Source organism: Heterodontus francisci, chromosome 4 (assembly GCF_036365525.1).
Source record: "Heterodontus francisci isolate sHetFra1 chromosome 4, sHetFra1.hap1, whole genome shotgun sequence".
NCBI classification, from domain to species: domain Eukaryota; kingdom Metazoa; phylum Chordata; class Chondrichthyes; order Heterodontiformes; family Heterodontidae; genus Heterodontus; species Heterodontus francisci.
Window position 1 is genome coordinate 113,291,316 of NC_090374.1, and position 20,428 is coordinate 113,311,743.

A 20,428-nucleotide genomic window follows, 5' to 3' on the forward strand; every position below is an offset into this window, starting at 1 on the left:
CTCATTTTTTCTCTTTCCTCTTTCTTTCTATAAGTGTGGGAGAAATGCTAAATAGAAGATACACTGAAGAAGGTTTTTATACAAAATGAGAGAAGTGTCAAATTCATATTTGGGTGAGAAAGAGAGAGAGAAAGAAATAAAAAGGTGAGGGAGAGAAGAAATCAAATCACACAGCACAGAAGGAGGCCATTCAGCCTATTGTGCCCATGCCACTCTGAAAGAGCTATCCAATTAGTTCCATTCCCCTGTTCCTCACAGCCCCTGTCGATCTTTCCTTTTTAAGTATACATTCAGTTCCCATTTGAAAGTAACATGATCCTTTACCTTGTAGTTAATTTCTAACAGTTGCCTTTTTGTGTTGTTCTGCTTTTAGAAAATGATAGATTAGTGACGGTACTGATTAGGAAAGAACAGGTTGTAAGAGCAGCAGTGGAACACATGCAAGTGTGACAAATTTGAGCAGTTGGAAAGCAGGGTATGATTGGCTCTGAGAAGGAATTGAGTGACTTATTGCCTAAGTGTATTCATGACCAATTAGATCTGGGAGACCTGGGTTCAGGAACACTCAGTAGAACTGGAATTTTGGAGTATTGTAGGGGTGAAGAGATGGGGTCTGGGACTGTTGTGCAGGAAGCAGGAGTGTATGTCCTGTGAATGGGGCTTGGAATACTGAGGTTTTAGAGCACCTAGGACAGGCTTGGGTCTAAGAGAACTCCAGAGCATGTGGGATCTTTGTATTTCTTGGGATTGCAGTATTAGGGGGAGTCTGGGGTGATGGGAGGGAAGTGTGGGGTTTGGTATCTCAATTTAGCATGTCAGAGGAGCAAATTTTGGAGTTGGGAAAAGAAGGAATTGCTTTTACATAGAGGCTCATCCATGAACACACAACCTACTGACTCTGAGGCGGGAGTGTGACCGCCAAGCCGTGCAGACACTGTAGTTGTTGGATGAGGGAGGAGGGGCAGGTTGTACTGGAGCTGCCCCAAGACCCTACATTTAGCAGCACATGGGCTAAAAAAAGCATTCACAGCTGCATAAGCAACACAGATAATGTTTGTAGCTTCATCTGGAGGACAAATAGCAGCCATAGAGCTGCATTCAGAGTGGGAGGACAGAAAACACCATGCACAGAAACAGTGGTTTCCTAGAGGATGGACAGTCATTAGATCCTGTAGGAGAGCCACAAAAAGTAGTGGAAAGGAATCACTAACTGAAAAATGCAATGAGAGAGGGTCGATCCATGGGGCAAAACTCATTGGATGCATTTCCAACAGGACTTGGCAGTTTTATGTTTATGCTTCCCATTATTTTTTAGCAATTTCAGTGAGCATGCAATTCCAAAGTGCTATGGACTTGTGCTTTAAGTTTATAGGTAGATATATTCATTTTCCTTTGATGCTGCAGAACTCTCTCTTCTGCCTTGCAGATTTGGCTTTATTTTCGAGTGCTTCTCTCTCTGGGAGTCCAGGAATGATAGTGCATCACTATCTCTGCCTCATGAGCTCTGAAAATCATCTATTCTCGGTATAGGGAGTACACCAGCTTTGGTGCATGGAAACCTGCCTCTCCCTAGTGTAGATATCGACATAGTCAAATGCTGTGCATTTCTCTTTCTGCCTGTGCTCGCACTTTTGTGTGCATGTTCATTTCCCGACTCTCCACACCTCCTCATGTGGAGATACATCACAAAGTCATGAGACAGATAAGGTAGGTCATGTTACTGGACTAGTAATCCTGAGGCTTGGACTAATAATACAGAGTACATGAGTTCAAATCTCACCATGGCAGTTTAAGAATTTGAATTCAGTTTTTAAAAAAATCTGGAACTGAAAAGGTGGTGTCAGTAAGAGTGACTCTGAAGATGTCAGATTGTCACAAAAGCCCAACTGGTCCACAAAGACTGCAGCGTTTCAAGAAGGCGGCTCACCACCACCTTCTTGAGGCCAGTTAGGGATGGGCAATAAATGCTGGCCTTGCCAGCGACACCTTCATCCCATAAATGAATATGGAAAAAAAGTTCTGTGGAAAGGAAAGCTGCCATTTTTACCTGGTCTGGCCTATATGTAACACCAATCTCCCACCAACGTGGTTGAATTTTAACTGCCTTCTGAAATGGCTTAGCAAGCCACTCTATTGTATCAAACTGTACCACCACTTTCTCAGGGCAACTGGGGATGGGCAATAACTGTCAGCTTTTCCAGTGATTTCCACCCCATGTAGGATGGTTGCACCAACAATGAGTGCAACCTGGGTAAGGTGTAATGAGTCATAAAATCATTTTAAGATGGGAACGGGCATTTCAGATGATAGCGCCACATTGAGCAGTCAGAGGGGAGGAACTGGAGCTACACTGATATCAGCTGACCAAGAAACCAATTGGACTATAAAAATACTCCTAGTGATTGCATAGTAGTTTGGTTTCCTTATAGTTGATATATCAAGTCTGTATTCTGCAGTGCTACTTAGATAATGTTCTCTCAGGGTGGTGTCAATGAAACAATTAACAGAAGTCCTCCAAGTCTCAGAATTAATATGAATAGGACACACATTGCTTGATATTTTGCCATCTATATCTGAAAATATCAAGAATTTTTAAATGAAATGGCATTGTACAGTGCTTTTTTATTTCCATAATTCTTTCCACTTCTGAAAGCCTAAATTACCCAATGGCTACATGTTTGCAGCCAAGCGAACTACATCTCACTTCTTCCTCCTGCCCTTCAAAAAAAAACTATTTATGCAAATGCAGATTGTAGGATAAATAATTGGCAACAAGTCGCAATTTGCTGCCATGGAACTTTTCAATTATTTTTAAAGGCTGATTAGAGAAGTTGCTAGAAAACTCTCTCACCCCTTGAAAAAGGTTTATATATTTTAAAGGACAATTTTTTACAAACCCAGAACACAAAGCTGGTAGCTTCTTGTATTGATTTTTCCTTCCCGCAAATGCATCACATTTAAAATTCTTATCCTCCTGTTTAAACTCCTCCATTGACTTTACGTATCATGTCTCCTTTTAAAACCTTCCTTAAAACCCCATCTTTCATCAACAAGGCCAGAATTTTACATCCCCCCCCCCGCCCCCCACAAAGAGCAGGAAGGTGGTGGGGAGGGGGCCGGGCGTAAAATGGAGCAGGAGACCCGGGGGCTCTTCACGACCCGCTCCCACCTCCACCGCCACATTACGCAGGGCGGCAGTGGCGAAAAATGGCCCGCCCGCCCCAGGCCAATCCAGGCCCTTAAGTGGTCACTTAATGTCCAGATAAGGGCCTCTGCCCACCGCCACGGGGCCAGGCAGGCCCAAGAGAAGCCGCCTGACAAAAGCAGGCGGCTGTCTGATGGCCTGGGGAAAGCCCTCATGATCGGGCACCCTGTGCCTGATTGAGGGCCGCCCCTGCTGCCCCAACCACCCTCAATACCCAACACGCCCCTAATCGACCACCCTTGCCTCGCCGGTGCTCTACCGATCACCCCCGACGAGGCAACAAAAATTTATCTTGGTTCTGGGGCTCCCCGACATCTTCGGCTTGAAGCTGGGCTGTAGTCCCAGCAGTGGCCACCGCTCCTGGTGGTGCTGCTGGGACTAAGAGTTGTCAGCCCATTGATTGGCCGGCAGCTCTATTAGGCGGGACTTCCTGTCTCAAACGAGTGGAAGTCCCGCCTTAGAACAGTTAAAGACCAAGGAACTGCAAAATGTGGGTCGGATCCCCAGGCCAGGCGGAATCGGGTTTGCCACCGACTTTTCAGTCTGTGGACGACTCCCGTCCATCAAGGGTAAAATCCCAGCCCTAGTGTTAGTTCAGTTCTGCCACTATCTCCTTTCTTTGACCCAGCATCCATTTTCTTCCTTTACACCCAGCCAAGTGCTTTGGGATATTTATTTTTGTTAAAGATGCTTTATAAATTTGGTTGGTTATTCGTCTGCACCTCGCCACCCCCCCACCCCCCCCCCCCCCCTTCCTCTGCACGCATGCAGCTTATATATACATGTATGTGTGTGTAAGTTTATCATGTGTATGGCTATTGTATAGTTAATCCATTATGGACTATACTTAATATCAAGATTGGCGAGTGTTTCTTCAAATGTTTTAAGGAGGTGGTCGGAGGAACAGATCATAAAGGGAAGGGCTTTTAATACTGTCCCGCTTGACTTTTCCCAATAAATCTCTTTTGGACCTCTTAAACAGAACTACATGATTTTTAAAAATCATACATTTAAGATATGTAGTCACTGCTGTATGAATTGGGGCCCAGATGTTTTATTAGAATTTGTGCATGTATTGTAAAATAAACAATTTTTGTAAATCTTTATCATAACATTTTAAATAGAATTACATCATGTGCATAAACATAAATTTACTTTCTCAATAGACAGAGACATTATTTTCTGTCTTGCTGAAATGGTATTGCGGTTCTCAAAGGCTTAAGATAGGAATTGACTGATAGACCATCTAATAATTGGAGAAATAAATCTGTCAGCATAAATACTGTATGCTAGCTGATCCTGGCTGAACCAGACTAAGTATCTTTTGATATATTTCTGCATCCAGCCTTGTCCTGACTCTACCACTGCTCTCTAAAACTTTCCACTAGTTTTTGGAAAATTGCCATGTATTCCAGAGCTGTAAATATATAAATAAATATTATTTCAGAAGCGTATGTTGATATGAATCAATGGGCAGTGTTTTTGTCCATCTATTCAGTGGCAACATTTCTGTTCAGATGAATAAATATTAAATAGTCCTTTCGCCACCATTTCTGTTGCATGCCAAAATTTCAGTGAACATAAGAAATAGGAACAGGAGTAGGCCATTTGGCCCTTGGAGCCTGCTCTGCCGTTGAACAAGATTATGGCTGATCTACCTCAACTCCACCTTCCAGCACTATCCCTTTATCCTTTAATTTCTTTAAAAGTCTAAAGTCTATCGACCTCTTCCTTGAGCATACTCAACAACTGAGCATGCACAGCTCTCTGAGGTAGAGAACAAATGATTAGGCAAGAAATTCAGCTCAAGCTATTTTTTGCCGAAAATTGTGGCCAAGATCTCAATTTTGAATGGGAAGGTGTGTTGCCATATTCAGGTGAGAAACCAGCTCCCCTGTAACTGGCTTAACCCATTTTTACTGTGCAAATCTAGGTCCTATGCTGGCTGTAGGACTCTGCTGCAAAATTCAGGAACAAATAGGTAGAGCCTGTGCTATGCAAGCCCACTTAGTTGTACCAGATATTTTGATCTTGAAGGGACAGCTTAAAGATGGATTTTTCTTTTGAAAAGGCCACAAAACCTTCTTTTTGTGGAGCTAGAATGAATAGGAGTGCTATTCCTGGTCACACAGAAAATTACGGGCTACTGGCTGCCTGGGCTTGCCAGCCTTGGCTTTTTCACCTCTCCCTCCCAGGACCTGCCTGTGTGTCAGCTTGATTCACTGCTGTAATAAAAGCAAAATACTGCGGATGCAGGAAATCTGAAATAAGAACAAGAAATGCTGGGAATACTCAGCAGGTCTGGCAGCATCTGTGGAGAGAGAAGCAGTGACCCTTCTTCAGAACTAGCAAATATTAGTAATGTAAAAGGTTATAAGCAAGTAAAGCAGGGGTGGGGCAAGAGATAACAAAGGAGAAGGTGTAAGTAGGACAAGGTCACAGAACAGCTGACCAGAAGTTCGTGGAGCAAAGGCAAACAATATGTTAATGGTGTGTTGAAAGACAAAGTATTAGTACAGATAAGGTGTTAACAGACTGAAAATTGAACAGCTGCAAGTACAAACATGAAAAAAAACCAGTGGGTAAGCAAACTGAACAAACTAAGATGAAATAAAATAAAATAAACACACAAAAAAATTTTAAAAAGGAAAAAAAAATAACTGAAAATAAAGGTAAAATGGAGCCAATCATGCTCTGAAATGATTGAACTCAATGTTCAGTCCGGCAGGCTGTAGTGTGCCTAATCGGTAAATGAGATGTTGTTCCTCGAGCTTGCGTTGATGTTCACTGGAACACTGCAGCAATTCCAGGACAGAGATATGAGCATGAGAGCAGGGGGGAGTGTTGAAATGGCAAGTAACGGAGGCTCAGGGTCCTGCTTGCAGACTGAGCGGAGGTGTTCTGCAAAGCGGTCACCCAGTCTGCGTTTGGTCATCCCAATGTAGAGGAGACCACATTGTGAGTAGAGAATACAGTATACTAAATTAAAAGAAGTGCTAGTAAATCGCTGCTTCACCTGAAATGTACTTGTACTTCTTTCAATTTAGTATACTGTATTCGCTGCTCACAATGTGATCTCCTCTACATTGGGGAGACCAAACGCAGACTGGGTGACCGCTTTGCGGAACACCTCCGCTCAGTCCGCAAGCAGGACCCCGAGGCTCCGGTTGCTTGCCATTTCAACAATCCCCCCTGCTCTCATGCTCACATCTCTGTCCTGGGATTGCTGCAGTGTTCCAGCGAACATCAACGCAAGCTTGAGGAACAGCATCTCATTTACCGATTAGGCACACAACAGCCTGCTGGACTGAACATTGAGTTCAATATTTTCAGAGCATGACTGGCTCCATTTTACTTTTTTTCAGTTTTTTTTGTTTCTCCTTTTTTAAATATTTTTTTTGTGTTTATTGTATTTTATTTCATAGTTTGTTCAGTTTGCTTACCCACTGTTTTTTTTTTATGTTTGTACTTGCGGCTGTTCAATTTTCAGTCCGTTAACGCCCTATCTGTACTAATGCTTTGTCTTTCAACACACCATTAACATATTGTTTGCCTTTGCTCCACGACCTTCTGGTCAGCTGTTCTGTGACCTTGTCCTATTTACACCTTTGTTATCTCTTGCCCACCCCCGCTTTACTTGCTTATAACCTTTTACATTTCTAATATTTGCTTGTTCTAAAGAAGAGTCACTGACCTGAAACGTTAACTCTGCTTCTCTCTCCACAGATGCTGCCAGACCTGTTGATTCACTGCTGTATGGTTTCAGTCAAACTCCAATGAGTGAGCTACTTTGGGGTGCCATTTGGTTGTTGCAGATTGCCTTTTCCTTTCAAATTAAGCCGAATGCTGGATTTGGCTTGCTCTTGCAAAGAAGTTGCTATCACTGTGCTGACTTGCCACCTGTTTGTGTTGCAAGTCATATTTCTCCTCCGACTTGTTACAAAGCAATACAAATGCAGAGCTAATTTCTACCTTATTGCCATGCCTTTTCATCATCATTTTATGTTGAAGTAATTCTTTTGACCAATCAGGATCGGGAATATCCACATTTCGACATCCGCAATCTAGAAAATTGAGTTGTTTTGTGCTACAGTAGGCATATGTTCCTGTGTTGAAAAGAACTCTATTGTACAAATCACAGCTGCGAGGAACAGTGTGACTAAAGTATGACTTTTAGGCCACATGTAACCCATGAGTCCTTTGTGGAATAACGGCCCACAAAGCCCAGGTGACTCCATGTTTGTAGCACTTGTATTTCCTGCACTTTGCTTTGTTCTGCTTGAGTTTTGACTCCTCAGCGGTTTGCAAAGTGCTATTGCCTCATTGGTGGAAAAACCCTAAATCAGAACACCTTTGTCTGAAGTTTGCAATGTATGCATGCCAATAACATTGATTTGGTATAAAATTTTACACATTGCCCACAAGACTCTGAACAAGACAAAAAAAGTTGGACACTCCTTTGCTGGGATATGGAAGAATTATCTCAAAATTCCATTGTAGCTTCACTTTGTAAAGTCTGATCTTTTTGTCATGGAAATGTACATGACTATGGAGTACCATGCCTCAGAAGATAATTTGCTTAAGACATCTGCAGGGCAACACTCCCATTTAAAATTTGCTGCAGTCCTTTATTACACATATTATACTTCTTGTGCTTATTCTATCTTTTCCTCCCTCCCCCCACAAATGAAATGTTAAACCAAATTTTGCAGTGGTAAAGATGGAAAGGCTGTCCGCATTTGCCATCATTACTCCGCTGAAACTGACAGCAGCTTCGGGGGTCTGCGTTTGCACAGAATAATGCAGAAATCCAGAAGTAGCTGTCGGTGATTCTACGCTTCTCCAGAGGGTGTACTTTTGAGGTGCCCCTAGACTGCAATCAATGGGAGATCTTTGAACTGATGCTAACTTCCATTCTAACGCTGTTGTAAAAGATACACCTTATTGAATGAGGTGTTACTGTGTTTTCAACAGTATACTAAGTACGTAATTACTGCTAAACAGTTTTACTAGCCCTGAAAATCTAATTTTATAACTGTGGAATGTCAAATTGTTCCATTATGATAAAAATAATTTTATTTTTAATGTTTGTTTACCTTTGGATTAAAGTAGAAGCTAAACTAATCATAATCATCATTCACTATCTGAAATGTAAAGTTAAAAGTAAAGGGATTCAGTGCTTTTAACTCTTTGGATTGCTGTCTGTGGGAATATGTAAATGTGATTGGCTACTTAAACTGCTTGCTGACATCACTGCTGCTGTACACTTGGAGAGCCCCTTGACTTGGCACCAGATTTAAACTGCCATTGGGAAAGAGGAGGTCATGCCACAGAGTTTGCTAGATCTTTGTGAGCAACTTTCTCTGAAGTCAAAGGCAAGCTCCATTGTTTCACCACTGACCGCAAAATCCAGGCCAATTTTCCCTTGGATTTGAATCCTAGATATAAACATCCTTCTTTTAAACTTATATATTTTATTAAAGAAATAATTACAGCAGTTTGCTCCAGTGAAATAAATAGTTGTATTTTCAACTAAATTAAGTTATGCTACAGCTCATTGAAGCTAATGTACTAAAGCTAATATTGAAGATTGATTTTTAATATGTAATCAGATTCCGTTAAATGTACAAGCGTATTTTAATCCTAGTGTTTGACTAAGGGAATCCTAATGTATTTGATATCCAGGCCTTGATATGTTTCATTATATTTTCAGTAATGCATAGGCTAATTTGCATTACATTTTATTACCCGCCCCCCCCCCCCCCCACCCCCTGCCTAAACCCCCCACTGAACAACAGTAGCAAACTATCCACCCAGCAGTGGTTAGTACTGCAGAAAGCTTGATGCAGTTCTGGTTGAGGTCAAGCACTCAAATACTAACCTCTTGAGGGCTTTTCTATGTGTTGCCAGTGTACTGGTAAAACAGACTTTAAACTCTTGTCAGTGCAGCTACTGGTGCATGCATCATAGTCCCACTCAAATAAACCTGTCACAACATAGACTCACCGGGTAGCAAAGAGTACAAGGGCAGGCCTCTAGCTTTTATTCGAGCAGCTCTAAACGTGCACAGAGTACGCAATTATTTCAGCGTTATTGAGCAAGCCTAAGGACCTGAACCTCTGCTACATCAGATTTCCTTTAGTAATTTGCTGAAGTACTGCTAAGGACACTCTGAGGGCTTTAAATATTGTCTGCAGTCTAGGTTCCTTTCTGGGTTATTTAATTCACTTTTCTCACATGTTAACTCTTGCTATGCAGTTAATGCTGAGAAGATAGTTTTTGTACTTACTGCCTATTTCTTTAGCAAATTTGCTTTCAAAGGTGGGGGACTGAGGCCTAGTTTTGTCAGTATCATAATACAGCTTCCTTCAGTAATGTGCTTTTTGTTTCATTTGGAGTACTTTGAATTTTATAGTATTTGAATACTATTCAGCATGACATGGCGTAGTTGACTCTTAAATTTACTATAATGTTCCTTTATTTTTCGTTTCCATGCTGTATTATGCATGACTAATTACTTCTGCATTTTTATTAAGTTTCATGTTTGTTCATTTTTAATCTGGGTTTTTTGGTGCCTTTAAAACTGCAGTATTTCTCCACAGCTCTACAATTTAAAACTAGCTGCCTGAATAACGAATCCAAACCAGTCCACCAGCGATCTGTGTCTCTGTCATGGCTTAGCCATGAGCTTGAAGCATCTGGAAATTGAAATTCAAAAATTGTAAATGTTTCTAGGGCTGGGAAAGAGAATATCCAGAGCACCTATTATGCTCACCTATATCTGAAGTTTTAGGGTTGTTTAACTTGTTACAAAAATCACTTCAGGTTCTTTACAAAACTGGCACTTCATTTACTGAACATCTGCATTTGTCCCGGCTGGATCTGTTTGGGTGATTATGCATGGTGGATATGGGTATTGGGCCACTAAAGAAGGCATTTATTGCCCCCAACTTTAAATTGAAGGGAAATAGTAATATAGCTTCAATTTAAAATTTTTAAAGAAAATAGCTATTCAAAATGGTGGATGCAGTGTGAAAGCACAATTTTTATATTGCAATAAACAGCATGCAGTATCTGCACGTAATGAATATTTGTAAATAGAAACTTGGGTCTCGCCATTAAACAGCCCCCACAACAGGCAGGAGAGGGTTAAAATGCGGGGACATGTCCACTGTCATTTTTATTGGATATTTCATTAACATTTTTAAATCAAAACTTCCACAGTGCAATTGGAAGCCTGATTTAAATTTGAGTTGCCATGTGGGTTACCAGGGCTTGGGAAACTTGGCAGTAAAAGGGAGATGGGAGCTGCTGGCTTAGGAATTTAAGTGCCTTTACCAGCTTTCCTTGTGGACCAGGTGGAGCAGGAATGCTCCCCGGCACATCAAGATTGCCTTTGGCCTCCCCTTTGCTGATCTTGGCTTCTCTCTATTCGCACCCCCCCCCCCCCCACCCCCACCCTCACTGCGATTGCTGACCTTCCCCACTCCCCTACAACTCCAATTTCTCTCTCCCTCCCTCTTGATTCCCTCTGTTACACCCGCCCACCCCCACTACAACCAAGCCCCATTCTCTGGCTCCTGCCTTCCCAATTATTGAGGTGCGTCCCTGAAGGGTCCCTGTTTATGGCCTCCTGCCGCTGGTTTTTCTGCCAATTTGGCTGGCAGCTGAGTGGGGAAAGGAAAAATAAATTGAGGTCCTGCCATTAAATTCAGCATGACTTCCACACCCCGGCCTTGTCAGGATTTCCCCACACCAACCCCATAAGTATCAGGGCTCAATTCTCTAATAAATTGGGAAAGCTGATAAGAGATACTGCTACTTTAATTGCACAAAATGTATTTTTAGTAAATATGCTAGTGATTTCATGTATTATTTTCTGATTTCTTGTACTTTATCTAATTTCTTCATACATTATGTTCATACAAGTCAATTTTTCCACAGCAGCAGCAACAGCTACAGGCCCAACATCTATCCCATGGTCATGCACTTCCAGTACCTCTCACCCCACACCCATCTGGACTCCAGCCCCCAGGAATTCCATCTGTTGGAAGCAGTGCAGGACTATTGGCATTATCAAGTGCTATGAAAGATGAGAAAAAACATCATGACACAGACCACCAAAGAGGTAAACAATGCTTGAAACTGCATTTGATTTAAGACTGATTAAATTATAATTGGGAACTTGGTTGTTCATCTCTCCTATCTTTAGGAACAGGAGTAGGCCATTCAGCCCTCAGGCCTGTTCTGCCATTCAGTTAGATCATGACTAATCTGTTTCTTAAATCTATATTTTCACCTTGGTTCCATCCCCTTAATATCCTTGCTTAACAAAAAAAGTCTATCAATCTCAATTTAAAATTTTTCAATTGAAATTGTGATTCTTTTCCTTCCCATTTCTACAACGTAATTCTTGAGGGATTAAAAACCTAGAATTTTGAAGTTGTTGTAACACATTTATTTTTAAAAAGGAGTTTAACTTATGGAAGGTCATGTTGAAAAAGCATTTGATCAAGTATGAAATAAAGCAAAACTAGAGACTGTCAATATAAGATAGTCACCAAGAAATCAAATAGGGAGCTCAGAAGAAACTTCTTCACCCAGAGTGATGTGAAGTGGAATTCACTACCACAGGGAGTAGTTGAGGTGAATAGTATAGATGTATTTAAGGGGAAGCTAGATAAGCACATGAGGGAGAAGGGTATAGAGGGTTATGTTGATGGTTAGATAAGGAAGGATGGCCGGAGGCTTATGTGGAGCGTAAATGCTGGCATGGTCTGGTTGGGCTGAATGCCCTGTTTTTGTGCTGTATATTCTGCATAATTCTATATAAATGTAGAATCGAATTTACAGGCTTTTAAGAGTGGGGAGGCTGGACAACTTATTTTCGCTACAGATTTCAAAATCCCTCCTCACCCCGCTCCGTTTCTGGGTTATGTTATGTTGGGTTTAAATGAGGTATTAAACACTAGAATCAGACCAGATGTTTATTTGCACTGTATTGATTGGAGGTTACTGCTGGGCTCACATTGATGTATACTTGTTACTATCAGGTATGAAAATGTACACTGCTGTGATTGGAATAAAATAATGATAACGGATGCTTGTTTTTTCCCTCTTCCTCCCCCTGACTTTTTCCTGTATCTGTACCTGCTTGCAACATTGTTCATTTATTTAATGATGTGGCTTCCGTGAGAACAGACAGAGACTCAGTAAAGGTAAGTTTCAACTATATTTTATTCGACAAAGGGTATAAAAATTAGATCTGTTCATGACTTCTTGCTTTTGCCCTTTTGATTTCCGTTAAATCTTGCTATATCTTCTGATATTGCCACAGTACCAGAATGTAACAAGAATGCTTTGGTTGGCACAATTGCAGGTATTAGCTTTAGAGCTGAGGCCCCAAGAAACAGTGGTTCCTCATTGGGAAATCCATGATCTCAGAGCACCAATTCTTTCCTTTTTCATGTACCACCGTACTGCTGGCACATGTTGGGGGCTAGTGAGAAATAGTTACTTCTTCATGTCTTTGAGGTCTGGCCTTGAGAACTGGGAAAACTTGACATTATGGAAGGTGCACGCTTATCCTTTCTTCCATTTTAATGTGCCAATGGTGGGAGAGTACTGAGTAGCTGCTGCCAATAGCACACTAGGTAAAAACACCTAAAACTACTTTATTCTGGCAAAATCTTTTTTCAATTGAAAATATTGATGTCCAAACTAAGCAACAATTAGGAAAAACTGTACTTAGAAACTCTTTTACTGCAAGATTAAGTGTAGATATTTGACTAAAAGTAACTGAATGCAACTGCTTCTTTGAGATTTGACTTATGAAAGTGCTAAGAGAGTTAAAGAAAGAACTCACGTTTATAGAGCACCTTATCACCATCTTAAGGGCATGCCAAAGTGCTTTGGAACAAATTAATTACTTTGGTTTTTTTTAGATGAAGTAGTTGTTATGTAGGTGAATTTGGCAGCCAATTTCCACAAACAGCAATGAGATGAATGACCTGCTAATCTATTTTTGGTGGTTGAAGGGGGAATATTTGACAGTGCGCTGGAGAACTCCCTGCTCATCTGAGTTGTGCCATAGGATCATTTAAGTTCAGGTGGATGGCCTCTGTTTAATATCACAACCAGAAGGTGCAGTGAGTAGGTGTTGTTTTCCATGGATTGTTCACAGCAACTTCTGGATCCATGTGTGGTTACTGCAAAAATATATTTAAGATTCGAAGTTGTTCGAGATACAGCACTGAAACAGGCCCTTCGGCCCACCGAGTCTGTGCCGACCATCAGCCACCCATTTTATACTAATCCTACATTAATCCCATATTCCCTATCACATCCCCACAATTCTCCTACCACCTACCTACACTAGGGGCAATTTACAATGGCCAATTTACCTATCAACCTGTAAGTCTTTGGCTGTGGGAGGAAACCAGAGCACCCGGCAGAAACCCACACGGCCACAGGGAGAACTTGCAAACTCCACACAGGCAGTACCCAGAATCGAACTCGGGTCGCTGGAGCTGTGAGGCTGCGGTGCTCACCACTGTGCCGCCCTCCATTGTTTGAAATTGCTGGGTGCCTTGGCCCCATCCTGAATCCCAGGGACTGAGTCATTTGCAGACGTGGGCGGGGGGAGGGTTACCTGCACTCGTGCCATTTATGATGTTTCCGTGGAAGGCTAGTAATTTCAAAGTGGTACCTTGCCAATCTATAGGGATGCAGGCTGTTCCAGCTGAAGAAAGTCAACATTTTAAAAAGCACCAATTTTGAACTTGCTGCTTTTGTAGAAATCTGGCATAGTGGGTGCTACTTTTACTTGGATTGCAAGTACACTCACATCATGCCATCCTGCAAGTCCTGCTTCTTCTGGGATCAGTGGCATGCAATTGTAAGAAGCTCCCTTCCAGCTCCCAGCAGAGTTTCCCATTGTGGGTAAAAAGGAATAGAACTTAGTAGAACTTGGACCCACTGGCAAATGCTGCATCTTCTAGCTAGTGTTTGCTTTGGTTGTGCTCTCCTGGATCCTGACATTTTGGGACTTAATCTGCAAGAGTCAAAAATATCCAGTATTGTGTGTTGATTAAAATGCAGCTTTGAAAATAGCGCTTTAGCACAATTGGAGGACCAAAATAATTGATAGCAAAATAAAAGGCTCTTTTATGAAAATTAAACAGTTTCAGATTATTGTATTATGCTTGACTCATGTATTTTCTTTGGGTAGCAATTTGATCGCTATTTAAATAATTTAAAATCATCTTCAATACTTGAATGTCTTTTTTTGCCTTTGTAATTGCTCAAAATCCCTTAAATGCTTGCATCACATGTAAATTAGTTTTTAAGTAACCTCATAAGCAATTGTAATAGAAATAGGAAGAATGCTGGATAAAAGAGATGACCGGTACTTTGAGACTAATACACTGCGCTGATCCAGAAAGTCAGGCAGGGAAGGATATAAAATGTGCGAAGATTAGGCTCCAGTTCTAAGCTTTTATTTACAGAGATGCACATTATAAACCTGCATCTCCAAACCCACAACCATAGTTTCAGTCTACTCCTATATGTAGGAGCCCAGGTAAATCCCCAACACCTGGACACAATTAAATACTCAATTATATACAATTATCATAGTCCCCTCTCTCTTTAAATAAAAATTAGTGTTTATATGTGCAGCCAAAAATTTTGAATATTTTTTTTAAAAACTTCGAGATTCTGTACAAAGTATTACATTGAGAGATGCCCCTCCTCTAGGAACCCTAATAATGTGTTTGTACATTGTTATGACCAGTTGAGAAAGGTGTTTAGGGGTCTCTTTCAGCCTTCACCTGGTCTCATTGTAACAGGGTTTTTAATTTTTAAACACTGTGTTTTGAGCTCCCCCTTGGTGAATCCTTGTTCACCGCTTTCCAATTATAAGGCAAAGAAATGAGCACAACCGGGTTTTCTCAGGTTTAAAGAAGAAAAGTGAAATTTATTAAAACTTAAACTTAAACTCTAATTTGGTTAACGCCTACGAATACAGGCCGCGCTGCACGCTAGCATGCATACGCGATACGGACATGCAAATGGAGACAGCAAATAGCAGAAGAAAATAAAGTGAAAAAGTTTGAGGCAATCTCTGAAGAAGGGTTTATACTGTGCACCGAGCTCGCTGCAGTCCTTAATTGTAGGTAGTCTTGCTTTTCGTTGGGGCCCAGCATTCATCTTAAACCTTGGTCACTGTAGGAGACTTTTCTCTCTTGTGGTTCATGTGTCTTCAATTGTTTCCGAAGCTGGTGAGAGTGAGATGAGAGCAGACAGGATATAGGTCTTTTAAGTCCAGGAGCAAACAGCTTTCTGAGTTTTAAAACTCTGTGGCAAGTTCAAATTCAAGAAAACTCCAACAGGAAGTTATTCATGTGACTAAACTGGTCTGACCACGTCTGTTCGTGTATTCGGCCATTTTAGCAGTTAACCTGGAATGCTAGCCTCTCCGCCTTCAATGTCTGGTAATCAAAAGTCCATTATGGATTAAATTGGAGCAGGAAGTGGCCCCTTTGTCCTTTCCAAGCACTGTCTGTCACTATGCAAATGTCTTTCCAGTCAGAGGCTTGGCAAAGGCTTGTAATAGCTGCCTTTTCTTCCCAGCAAAAATTTTAAAATTTAATGTCTATGTGGCGAAATGTATGTGCCTCATTCTTGGCAGGTGGGGACCTGCATGACAATATGCATTTCTTTTAGTGAAACAATCTGATAGTTGGTGGCTTGAATCCACACATTTAATTTTAGTGATTTCCTTTCTCTCCATCATTTGTTTCAAGCTAGCAAGGTCAATTTGTAACCTTTTTTCTCACTGTACTTTTGTAGGGTATACATTAATCATACCCCAACAATTTAAACTTGCTTTCTGCCATTTTTCCACAATGATCACTAGGATTTTAGTTTTATATCTGAAAAAAATAATTTTCTTAGTTTCCAACCTTCACCTTTCAGCAACCATTCTCTCCTACCAGGTTCTGATCCAGAAAGCCAGGTGGTGAAGGATAGAACTGGAGCCCGATCTTTACACTCTTTTTATAAGCTTTTATTTACAGAGATGCATATTGCACACATGCACCTCCATTCAAAATACCACTATATATAGGAGCCCAGGTGAATGCCCAGCCAATGCCCCTAATGAACACAATTAAATACTCAATTACTATACAATTAGCACACACTTATTCTAATTATCAATTTTTATTGCAAATGTAGCTTTAGACAATGTTATGTCTTTTTTAAAAAAAATCAGATATTGCTTAAAAATTCTACAAAGAATTAGAGACATTTCTTTCCACACCCTGCCACCTGAAAAAAAAAGGGATAAAAATTTGCACCCTGTCTGTGCCTGTTGTGATGGAGGTAGGCAACACAAATTTCATGCTGTTACCTCATTTACCTGATGATAGCATAGCTCCAGATGTCTCCCATACTGCTGGCTGTCTCTCCGAAGCTCAGCAGGGAACCTAGCAGCATGTGCTAATAGCGGCACAGTGGCGCAGTGGTTAGCACCGCAGCCTCACAGCTCCAGCGACCCGAGTTCAATTCTGGGTACTGCCTGTGTGGAGTTTGCAAGTTCTCCCTGTGTCTGCGTGGGTTTTCTCTGGGTTCTCCGGTTTCCTCCCACAAGCCAAAAGACTTGCAGGTTGGTAGGTAAATTGGCCATTATAAATTGCCTCTAGTATAGGTAGGTGGTCGGGAAATATAGGGACAGGTGGGGATGTGGTAGGAATGTAGGATTAGTATAAATGGGTGGTTGATGGTCGGCACAGACACGGTGGGCTGAAGGGCCTGTTTCAGTGCTGTATCTCTAAACTAAACTAAACTAAACACGTGGTGCAGCCCGCCTTCTGTTCTTAAAGGCAATCTATCCATCTCAAAGGGAAATTGCAGGAATTACAGGAGGCTGCTGCTGAATAGCATTGCTACAATTGTGAACAGGGAAAATGAAACACCAGGGCAGAGATAGGATTTCAGGGTCACGGACACAGCGCTGGAAGTCTTGGTGATGGAGATGGACAGGAGGAGAGACACCATGGTTCAGCAGATGGGGTGGGGGCGGTAAGGCCGGGTTCACCGGTTGGTCTTCAGGGCCCACACTTAAAAGGGATTGGGAGCAGGTGGCCTGGGAGGTCATTTTCCTATGTCTAGACCTGAGGAGCTGGCAGCAGTGCCGTAAGACATCTAGTGACCTCATCTGGGTGGTCAAGGTCAGTGAATGCATCTTCACGTGACATTTCCCGATCAATCCACCAGCATCTCCCATTGCTCACCCTCTTCACAGTCCCTGACATTCAGGACTCACTTAGCATCCAGATACTTCACCTCGTCCCCTCACCCCTACCAATGCAGCCAGCTTCACACCCACCTCTTGCTGCCTTCACATACCTCCAGCTATGGGAAGCACATCAAGCAAACACAGTGAGACACAATCTTCTTCATTCTTCCCTCTTTCTTGCAGGACAAGATGGTACACAAAAGAAGGGTTGTAGAGCAGAATGAATGGGGGACAAGGACACCTGCATCTCCTGAGCCCTCTGGAGGAGATGGTTCCCTGGACCATGGGGTCAGCTGTGGCATCAGGATAACAGCATGTTCCTGCCTTATGCCCCTTCTCAACTCCCAGATCACCCTCATCCTGCTATCTAGTATGATGAGCAAGCTCCAGATTGTGTGACCATGGACCTCTTGCTCTCTGTCCCAACCTTCCCCTTTCTGATTTTTTGCATTCAGATACCCAAGAATTGTTGCTTGCCAGACTCAGCACACCCAGGAGGGAGAGAAAGAGCAACACCACAGCACTGATGAAGAAGCCACGCCACTTGATCTGACACTTGAAGTCGCCAGCTCAGATACTGGCATTGAAAGTATCTTGGAGGCTAGTATAGAGTTGGGATCAGCACGTGGTGAGTCAGCTGCAGCCAGGTCAGGGGTAAAGGATGGTTCATTTGTCAGTTCTCTGGAAGGCATGATCGCAGATACGTTCTGCTACAGACGACTCAGATGAGGACCTCAATGGGATGGAATACAGGAAAATGCTGACCGACCAGCAGACCGATATGCTGGGTGCATTGGCTGGCCTGCTAGACAGGCTTCTGTCACTATCATGGAGCATTGACGAATCCAGCTCCAAGTTGGCTGAGAGCACCGTGTAGCGCTTCCCCTCTCGGCATCCTCTGCTCCATCTCTCTGTTGTGCTGCAGACCCAGAGGAACTGCAGCTGCAGCCCCCATACCTGTTGTAGTGTTTGTGTGAACTGGTCACCAAATCTTCTGCCCTTGCTGTGAGAACACAGCAACACTGTGTGCTAAATTCAGAAACTCACCACAACATCTCCATTTCCAGAGACTTTACAAAGCAGAAGTAATGCAAAATTACTTTGCCTGTAAGTTGGGTGCCTGACCCTTTAAGTAACATTAGTGCTGGCCCCCTCTTGCAGCTGAACATTTGATCTTTGGTGTGTGACCAGCAATTTCAGTGAATGGACCTGCGTGGCCTGAATTTGGGCAATGGGCATCATATCAGCTGGTGGACTGTGTGATATCATGATAACACCACTTCAGCTGCTTCCAGTGTTCACAGGGGACGCCCACACGCATGCCCTTCTCAACGTGATACACGTGCAGGCCGCACCGGAAGCGACTGGTGGTGCAGCTCGAACCCCCAGCAGGGCATATGGCTTCTTTAGCACCGTCTTCAGCAGCTCTATGGATCTGAATTTGATGCCCATTTTTCCCTTCAGAAGAGCTAAACCATACCAAATACAGTTTCATGGGGATTGGTGTCTTTCTGTAGTATCTAAATTTCCCAAGTGGCCATTCTCTGTGGTTGAACCTGGTTAGTGAACAAGTCAGTGGATTTTTTGACTGTTGATGGCATTGTAACCAAGCTTGATCCTGTTCTGATTAGACATCTCCCAGGCATTCCCTTTCAAAAGGGCTTTATGGATAGTGATCAGATATTTTGTGACTCTTCACCAGCCCAAGCCTTTGAGGCTTAATGTAGTATCCTAATTATATCCCTTAGTGACATCAACTAATTTAGCACTGACTTGAGAGCATTTGAGATTTTTAAGTCAGAAATCATTTAAAAAAAAAACTCAACTTCCCACTGTGGGGACTTCACCACAAAACAGTAGGTACGACAAAAATTCTAAACTTAACTGTGTACTTCCAATTTTTAAAATATTTTAGGAATGTGAAGTGACATTGGTATAAATGAAATGGCCTGAAACTAGCAGTGAGAAAAGGCAGTCAGAGAGTCCATCCTTGCTGAAAACTGATAAATATAAATTGTTAATTTATTTTTTACAATGTTGAATTCTGTGACCTATACAGTTTATGTCTAGCAGACAGCTTGTCTTTTTTTATTCATTCATGGGATGTGGGTGTCGCTGGCTAGACCAGCATTTATTGCCCATCCATAATTGCCCTTGAGAAGGTGGTGGTGAGCTGCCTTCTTGAACCACTGCAGTCCATGTGGGCTAGGTACACCCACAGTGCTGTCAGGAAGGGAGTTCCAGGATTTTGACCCAGCGACAGTGAAGGAACGGTGATATAGTTCCAAGTCAGGATGGTGTGTGACTTGAAGGGAAACTTGCAGGTGGTGGTGTTCCCATGCATTTGCTGCCCTTGTCCTTCTAGTTGGTAGAGGTCGTGGGTTTGGAAGGTGCTGTCTAAGGAGCCTTGGTGTGTTGCTGCAGTGCATCTTGTAGATGGTACACACTGCTGCCACTGTGCATTGGTGGTAGAGGGAGTGAATGTTTGTAGATGGGGTGCCAATCAAGCGGGCTGCTTTGTCCTGGATGGTGTCAAGCTTGTTGAGTGTTGTTGGAGCTGCACCCGTCCAGGCATGTGGAGAGTATTCCATCACACTCCTGACTTGTGCCTTGTAGATGATGGACAGGCTTTGGGGAGTCAGGAGGTGAGTTACTCGCCTCAGGATTCCTAGCCTCTGACCTGCTCTTGTAGCCACGGTATTTATATGACTCCCCAAAAGTGGTAATCAGCAGGAGGTTTCCTTGTCCATGTTTGACCTGATGCCATGAGACTTCATGGGGTCCAGAGTCAATGGTGAGGACTTCTAGGGCAACTCCCTCCCGACTGTATACCACTGTGCCACCACCTCTGCTGGATCTGTCCTGCCGGTGAGACAGGACATACCCGGGGATGGTGATGGCAGTGTCTGGGACATTGTCTG

General features: G+C 42.5%; 1 protein-coding gene across 3 annotated transcripts in view; it reads left to right on the forward strand.

Annotated features, from left to right (window-relative positions):
- LOC137369199 (transducin-like enhancer protein 4) overlaps positions 1–20,428 on the forward strand; it is a 208,273-nt gene that overhangs the window by 96,474 nt on the left and 91,371 nt on the right. For 2 of the 3 annotated variants that reach the window (XM_068030008.1, XM_068030009.1), the window contains 2 exons: positions 11,153–11,333; positions 12,407–12,423. In XM_068030008.1, the coding sequence (XP_067886109.1) occupies positions 11,153–11,333; positions 12,407–12,423 (198 nt within the window). Of the gene's footprint in view, positions 1–11,149; positions 11,334–12,406; positions 12,424–20,428 lie in introns of all 3 variants that reach the window. The other variant, XM_068030007.1, reaches the window with a different exon arrangement.